Source organism: Engraulis encrasicolus, chromosome 4 (assembly GCF_034702125.1).
Source record: "Engraulis encrasicolus isolate BLACKSEA-1 chromosome 4, IST_EnEncr_1.0, whole genome shotgun sequence".
NCBI classification, from domain to species: domain Eukaryota; kingdom Metazoa; phylum Chordata; class Actinopteri; order Clupeiformes; family Engraulidae; genus Engraulis; species Engraulis encrasicolus.
This window is the reverse complement of record NC_085860.1, coordinates 15,535,723-15,543,222: the sequence shown is the minus strand read 5'-3', so window position 1 is coordinate 15,543,222 and position 7,500 is coordinate 15,535,723. Positions and strand designations below refer to the sequence as shown.

At 46.2% G+C, this 7,500-nt stretch overlaps 1 protein-coding gene across 4 annotated transcripts in view; it reads right to left on the bottom strand.

Moving 5' to 3' along the window:
* peak1 (pseudopodium-enriched atypical kinase 1) overlaps nucleotides 1-7,500 on the bottom strand; it is a 179,530-nt gene that overhangs the window by 22,728 nt on the left and 149,302 nt on the right. For all 4 annotated transcript variants that reach the window (XM_063196774.1, XM_063196775.1, XM_063196776.1 and 1 more), the window contains one exon: nucleotides 4,857-5,113. In XM_063196774.1, coding sequence (XP_063052844.1) covers nucleotides 4,857-5,113 — 257 coding nt within the window. The remainder of the gene's footprint in view (nucleotides 1-4,856; nucleotides 5,114-7,500) is intronic.

Here is a 7,500-nt window from a genome sequence, read left to right as displayed (position 1 = left end):
AGGCAGACAGGCAGGTAGACAGGGGGGCAGGGAAGGAGGCAGGCAGACAGACTAGCAGGCAAAGAAGCAGGGAAGCAGGCAGACAGGGAGACAGGCAGAGAAGGACACACAGATCTCTTCTGTCAAAGCCGTGGCTGGATTGGCCATATGGCATACAGCACATTTGCCCGGCGGACTGTTCGTATCAGTCCTCATCCTGCAAAAGAGGCCTCTCAAAGACAGTGAGATAATAAATGAAGCATGTTTTGACTGTTGCAGTCAACATAGTTCATGTTACTTTAATGTTGTCATATGCTTCATTGTCTCTTCATTGCCTGGTGGCAATGCCTGGTGGACTAGTTTCCACTGAACATGCCCGACCCAGTTTTGATCCCAGTGCAGCCCTGGTCAAAGCTTATAGAGGGGCAGCCCACAGAGAGCACGCTCCGCCGACCTCAGAACAGACTTACTGGCCGCTAAGGCGATAGAAGATACAGCTGACACAACAGAGTGCAACGCATGCTACAAATCATGACGGGGGGATAACTACAGGGGAAAAAAAAGAGGAGTATGAGTGTGTGAGAAAGAGATAAGGTGAGAGAGGAAGAGAAAGAGAGTACGAGTCAAGAAAGACAATGAGAGAGAGTGTGTGTGAGAGAGAGAGAGAGAGAGAGAGAGAGAGATGGAAGACACACAAAAAAACAGTGAATGCGAGTGAAACAGAGAGGGATAAGCTGGAGCCAGTAGCCTCCTACCTGGTCCTATCAGTCTGCTGTGTGCCTCCCGCTGTAGCGATAGAAAGTTGAGAGAAGTAACGGAGACGAGACGGCAGCAGCATCGGCTGCATCTCTGCTGCTCAGAGAGTGTAGAGTGCCGGCTTAAAGATATCCTGCTGCGCAACTCACACACTCTAACAGGCAGCAGAGACCTGCTCTACCGAGACACTCAGAGAGAGAGAGAGAGAGAGGGGGGTAGAGGAAGGGAGATGGAGAGGGAGAGAGAGAGGGAGAGAGAGGGAGAGAGAGAGAGAGAGAGAGAGAGAGAAAGAGAGAGGAAGGGAGATAGAGAAGGGGGGTGCAATTATGTCCCCTCCTCTCCACTACTACCTCGCACACAGGAGCTCTCTTCCCTCTGTGTGTGTGTGTGTGTGTGTGTGTGTGTGTGTGTGTGTGTGTGTGTGTGTGTGTGTGTGTGTGTGTGTGTGTGTGTGTGTGTGTGTGTGTGTGTGTGTGTGTGTGTGTGTGTGAGTGTGTGAGTGTGTGAGTGTGTGTGTGTGTGTGAGTGTGTGAGTGTGTGTGTGTGTGAGTGTGTGAGTGTGTGTGTGTGTAATAGAGAGAGAGATTGGGGATGATGGCACAAGTAGCATGTAAAGAAAACCAACAGCTTTGTTTTCTATTATGAAAGAGAATGTTTCAGACCGTGTGTGCTAATCACTATTCCAGTCACCACCATTTGGTACGCAAACAAAAACAAACAATACCATGACACACCAGGCATGCCGGTGACACAGTGACATGGTCAAAGACATGCCACTGGGTTAGAATAACACACACACACGCGCACACACACACACACACACGCGCACACGCACGCACGCACGCACGCACGCACGCACGCACGCACGCACGCACGCACGCACGCACACACACACACACACACACACACACACACACACACACACACACGGCTGGCCACAAAAGGGCCACCAAAAGGGCCAGCATACAAGTCATTAGGAAGCCATGACAGCAATGCCATCCCCCTTCACCCTCCCCCACTCTTCCTCTTCCAGAATCTTCTCAAGGCCTGATGTATCAGTGCCCTACCCCTGCCAGGAAACAGGGCGGCTGACAGCTTTGGTTGGGCCTAGGACAAAGTCATCTTAAAGGGCCCCTACCTAATACATACAACGCAATGAGGGCTCAATTGTGGGGCCCCCATCTCTCTGGAGCCACGACAAGACCCCTTTGTCCCCCCCCTGCTTTGTCGGCTTCCCTGCCAGGAAACCTACACACACTCTGCATTCAGCACTGAGAACTGGGGGCATTGGACTTCCTCCGCACATATCTGAGGAAACAGTGAGGCCACCCGAGCACGCCTCAGAGCAGAGCAGAGTCAGAACAGAGAGGGGTCAGATGCAGAACAATACATAATGACCACGATGACCACACGGGTCAGAAGACACAGCGACAGGAGAGGGGGAGGGGGGGCGAGAGAGAGAGAGAGAGAGAGAGAGACAGAGAGAGAGGGCTCTGACAGGACTACTGTGGCTAGGCTAATCACAGTTTGTACTGCTAACGTTGATTTAAACTTCAAAATATTCACTGCTGTTCAACTTTAAAATTCTCACTCTTCTGCACAGCATGACAAGTCGATATGATTTGCAATCACTACGTCTGCATACAGAGCTGTGTGGCCATCAGAGGAACGATGGAAATCTTGAACCTTTTTTTCCTAACTGGCAAAGACAAAAAAATATATCAAATACAAAAATGGGAGCAGGTGGTGCCCCTTCATTTCTTTCCACTTTCTATTCCATTCTCTCACATCCAGTCAAGGATGGAATCGCTTTTTAATTTTCACCTTTCAGAAGTTCGGAGTCCAGAAATTGTGACGATAATGATTCCTGACACATGAGCAGGTTTTTTCCACCCTGTCAGCTGAGGAAACATCGTGAAACAGATGCTAACTGCCTTAGATACGCAGTCAGCCAGAAAGAGATACAACCCTGAGGTGAAACTGTATCTAAACTAGATCTTATCTAAATTGAAATGTTCAGGAATTCATTTCAATACTTTATCAGTTGTATGGCAATTAGGTTGCTGTCTGTTGGACCGGTTGTGGGAGAGGGCGGCTTTAAAAACTGCCTGGAGAGGTCAGTGGGCGCTAACTAGCATACTGAAGTTTGGAGATTAAAGCTCCTGATTTCCATTTGGGTCTATGCAAGTTTCATAGCGATCTGGAGACACCATGGGACATCATTAGAGGGTTACAGAGAGAGAGAGAGAGAGAGAGAGAGACAGAGAGAGAGACAGAGAGAGAGAGAGAGAAAGAGAGAGAGAAGAGATGCCAAAGCCAGTCCACACCTCTCCTCCTCCCTAACTATGTCAAGACCGACCACAACATCAAAAAACTGGGCTGAAGGCAGTCGAATCTGCCCTTAAAAAAGAAGAAAAGACAAGAAAATGAGGCTTTTTCATACTCATCCGGTCACACAAGGGAAGGCATTCTAAAAAAAGGTAAAACCATAATTTGAATACCACTCACTCACACATATCTAATATGGCTTTATCAGACATCTGATACGTATGAGGTAATGGTCAGTTGAAATGAGAAAAGAATATACCACTGACACACAAGAACAGGGAAAGCGCTTAGAAGGAGGCAATGAAAAACACACTGCTAATATGCTGAATTATTGACTATTAATTATTTCCTAGATTCTGAAAAATAGTGAAGTCTTCCAACCTCCAAGAAGGTCTAGAACAGTCTACTGATTGCCACCACCGCTTAAAATATGGAAATATTCTCTGACTAACTTTTAAAAAGTTTGTCAGTGCAACTCCATCTGGCTGCAGCTGTACTCTCATTTCAAAGTGAAGATCTGGGTTTTGGGGGTGATATTGATGACACAAGAGCATGAAATATGACTTGAATTCTTTAATTAGCCTGCCAAGCCCCAGACCACACTTCATCACCACACACATTCGTCATCCGGGGACCAAGAAGGGCCTGGCCAAATATGCCCCAAGTCACATGACATGACCATTCCTAACTTCAATCCTATGAGAACATTCCCAACTCCAAAATGCACACGTACTGTAAGTGAATGGCACAGGCTGAATAATGGCCTGTGCCTAGCAGCAGCAGTCCTGCAGCACAGTGGTGCACTGGTTGGTTTCTTCAATGTCACATGAAGGTCCGGGAATAAAATGTTTTAGTTTTTTTTATCCCTGTAGCCATGGTAACTCAACATGACAAACTCTACAAGGTGAAAAGGAACACACAATTTCTGATCATCACAATGTGCCAATGGCTGCCTTTGCCACACAACCTTGCTCTCACATGCTGTGAATAAGAAAAAGAACGCTCGTCAACAGCTGAATAAGAGAGGTAGAGCCTTGTAAACACATTGGAGAAACTCACATGTACAAAAAAGAACCCATCATTTTCCTTCTTTTGTCCCTTGGTGACCCTATGCCACTTTACAGCACCAAAGCCAGTATGTCGGCGGGGAGTAATAAGCTACTGGCCAAACCCTGAATGAGACTTCCTCTGAGCTCAGAAGACATACCTGAGATATCCACATGCTCAATATATAATTTCTCTTCTCTCCTTAGTGACTCAAGACTTGAACAGTTGGACCACAAAAGACGAAAGGGCACAACTGAAGAGCTCTTTTCCAAAACATTTAAGCCATTTAAATCCATACATCTTTTGAAATGTAATTTAATTCGAAGGTAGGGTAAGGAAAATTGTTAATATGTTCATGTTTAAGATGATTTTCCATTAAGTGAAGTGGTGAATGGTCACCGCTCATCTGTTAAGAAGGTGCAAGAATCAGTGAAAATTTCTATACGTATACAAAGGAGACAATCCGCATTTCTAGTATTTTTTGTGCAAAGCTTTACTGGACTTGCAAGCTTTCAGTCTTAGACCTACATCAGGGCTATTCAATTGCCCCGAGCGCGCTGCGCTGCTCTTACCCAGTTAAGTTTTTCGTATACTTCAGACATGAAAAAGTTTTTCATCTTTTACTGTACCCGACATGTTTCGACTGTATAGCTTCTGTCTTCATCAGAGGGTCACATGCATGTTGATGGGTGACCTGCTGTGTTAATATAACATTGAGATATTGAACGTCATTCATCTGCTCTTACCCAGGTTGCTGTAGGTGGCGCTGCAGGAGCTGGAGGCTGGCGAGTACGAGTGGCTGCCCGTGCCATCCTCCTCCTCCTGCTCGTGCTCGTGCTCCTGCTCCCCGTGGCTGGCACTGCCCTCGCTGGCTGGCGCGGGGGGCACCCTGGTACCCAAGGAGCCAGTAGTCGCCTCGGCAACCGACGACAACTCCAGCTTGGCCGGGAGGGAGGCAGCGCTCGGCATCTCACTCTCAGCTGCCGACTCCATCTGCGCTTGACTGTGAGGAGAGAGAGAGAGAGAGAGAGAGAGAGAGAGAGAGAGAGAGAGAGAGAGAGAGAGAATTAGTTGAATAAGGACAATCAGCATTACAATGTCATTACAATGTCTAAGCCGAACACATTCCTTTACGATAAGTGCATTTGTGCAACCGAGCCCATAACACAAATTAGGTGCAACAGAACATCCACTACACCAAATAAATGTACTTATGTCTTGCCCTGTAGCTCCTGTGCTAGTAAGAGCTCCTGGTAAGAGCTTCACGGTTTGTAGACTACGGTAGATGTGGATCAGTGATGGGAATAATAGGAGGAGCACGCTGATTAGAACTGCTGGAGGAATCAGCACATCTTTTCTTTTTTAGGGAAGAAGTAAAACATGTGCCAGACAGCAGAGCGCGATTAACACCTGGTTTTATCTGACGCCTGCAAGAAAGCTGGTGTGTGTGTGTGTGTGTGTGTGTGTGTGTGTGTGTGTGTGTGTGTGTGTGTGTGTGTGTGTGTGTGTGTGTGTGTGTGCGTGTGTGCGCATGTTTGTGTGCATGTGCATTCTCACTCTTGAGAATTTGTGCGAAGACACACATAGATATAAAATATTACAAAAAAAGCCTAAAGTCTGCGCCACTTGAGTGAAGTGAAATCACCACACACCCAGCATAGGTGGCAGTGGTGGGAATAAATAAATCATCTCCTGGAAAAGATGCAGTGAACAAGACAACAGCAGCGACACGTAACCATAACCTGTAGAGCAGTGGTTCTCAACTGGATTAGTCTTGTGACCCACAATTTTACGTGGTCAATACGTTGTGACCCAAACTGCGTGTCACACCGTCAGATTCTTCCAATAATAATAAAAAATATTATCATGCATTTCATAATATGCATTATTATTTGCATTGTATGCTGATATACAACGTGTCTTATGAAGTAGTGGAGAGGAAAAGGCCTGTTAACCATGTTTCACTCATGTCTTCAACATCATAGTCATTTTTAGTGCATTGCATCACAGCTCCGCGACCCACCCAGGAACCCTCCTCGACCCATTTTTGGGTCCTGACCCACCAGTTGAGAATCACTGCTGTAGAGAACACATTCCCTTCACCCTTCACCATAACCAGCAGCGACCACATACCCTTCACCTTTGCAGCACATTTCATCAGACAGCAGCAGTAGCAGCACTGCCAGATATCTCTCTCTCTTTCTTTCTTTAGCAAGGAAAAAAAACTGCTAGGTAATGACTGAAACATGAACCAGTAACAGCTATCTGGTGTCTCCAGACTTGCTGCCTGTCATGCTTTGTTCATAATGCAGACACCCTACAGGTAATTCAAAGGGATTTAAAAGATAAATCAAAAAACAGGTTCTCACTGCACTGTGTGATGCAAGTTTTATTTCTGGGGGAACTAAGGCCTAAGGGCTTCTTTTTCTTCTTTTTTTTGTTTTAAACAAAAAACGCAAGACAGCCCTCAGCTCCAGAGCTTGGGAATCTTACCTGACCACTACAAGAGCTGTCAATCACTGTGGCCCGAAGCCCAATCACTCCCCCGCAATTACACAGGCTTGGGGGGCGCCCAGGGTTTACAGGTAGGACAAGGTGAAAGCAAACGCTCCTGCTGTTCCAGATATGTCAGTCAGTGGGTCAACAGACCAGCTTGTTCACATATCCCACAGGTTTTCGGCCCTTTCGGCAGTTTTATGAAGCCCCTGATATAATTTTAATGTTATGCAACTTCACATAAATTATTGCATGTTTTTAAAAGTAACCTTAGAAATTGCATTTTCAATACAACTAAGAGAATGCGGGGTCTGTTTTAAAGGTGGCTGCCATTGGTATGGGCCTCAAGTGTAGGGGGAAATCCTGTTTTGTGTTCATAGTACGGCCCTTGGAGGAATTGAAAAGTGAAATGAAAAAGGTTCCCCAAATCCCCACCCCTGACATAACCCATTGTAATGATCACCTTATATTGATGACGTCACACGTGTCCCCTCTCAAACCCTTGTTTTTTCTGTGTGTACACGATGAGGGACGGACGTGTCCTTGTAGCTGCCATATTGTTAAACACAATCTGGGATGCTTGTTCATTACGCACAGTCAGCGTCCACTTTATGGCGTTTAAAAGTATCTTGCGTGCAATAAACGCAGAAGACCTTTTACATCGTGTCTGGCTGAGTGCCTTGGAATAACAAAAGGATCCTTGGCCAGATCCTTACACCATCATGACAGGTTTGCAAAAGCCTGGTCTGTCTGCATTGCAACTGGAGTGCACAACAACTGAACAGGAAATCTGTGAGTGAATGCTCATGAGAGAATGGCAAATGAAAAGCTCTAAAGCAAAGAAAGCTCCCGCACACTATGGTTACATGGTTTACCATGCAAATGTGAACAGTG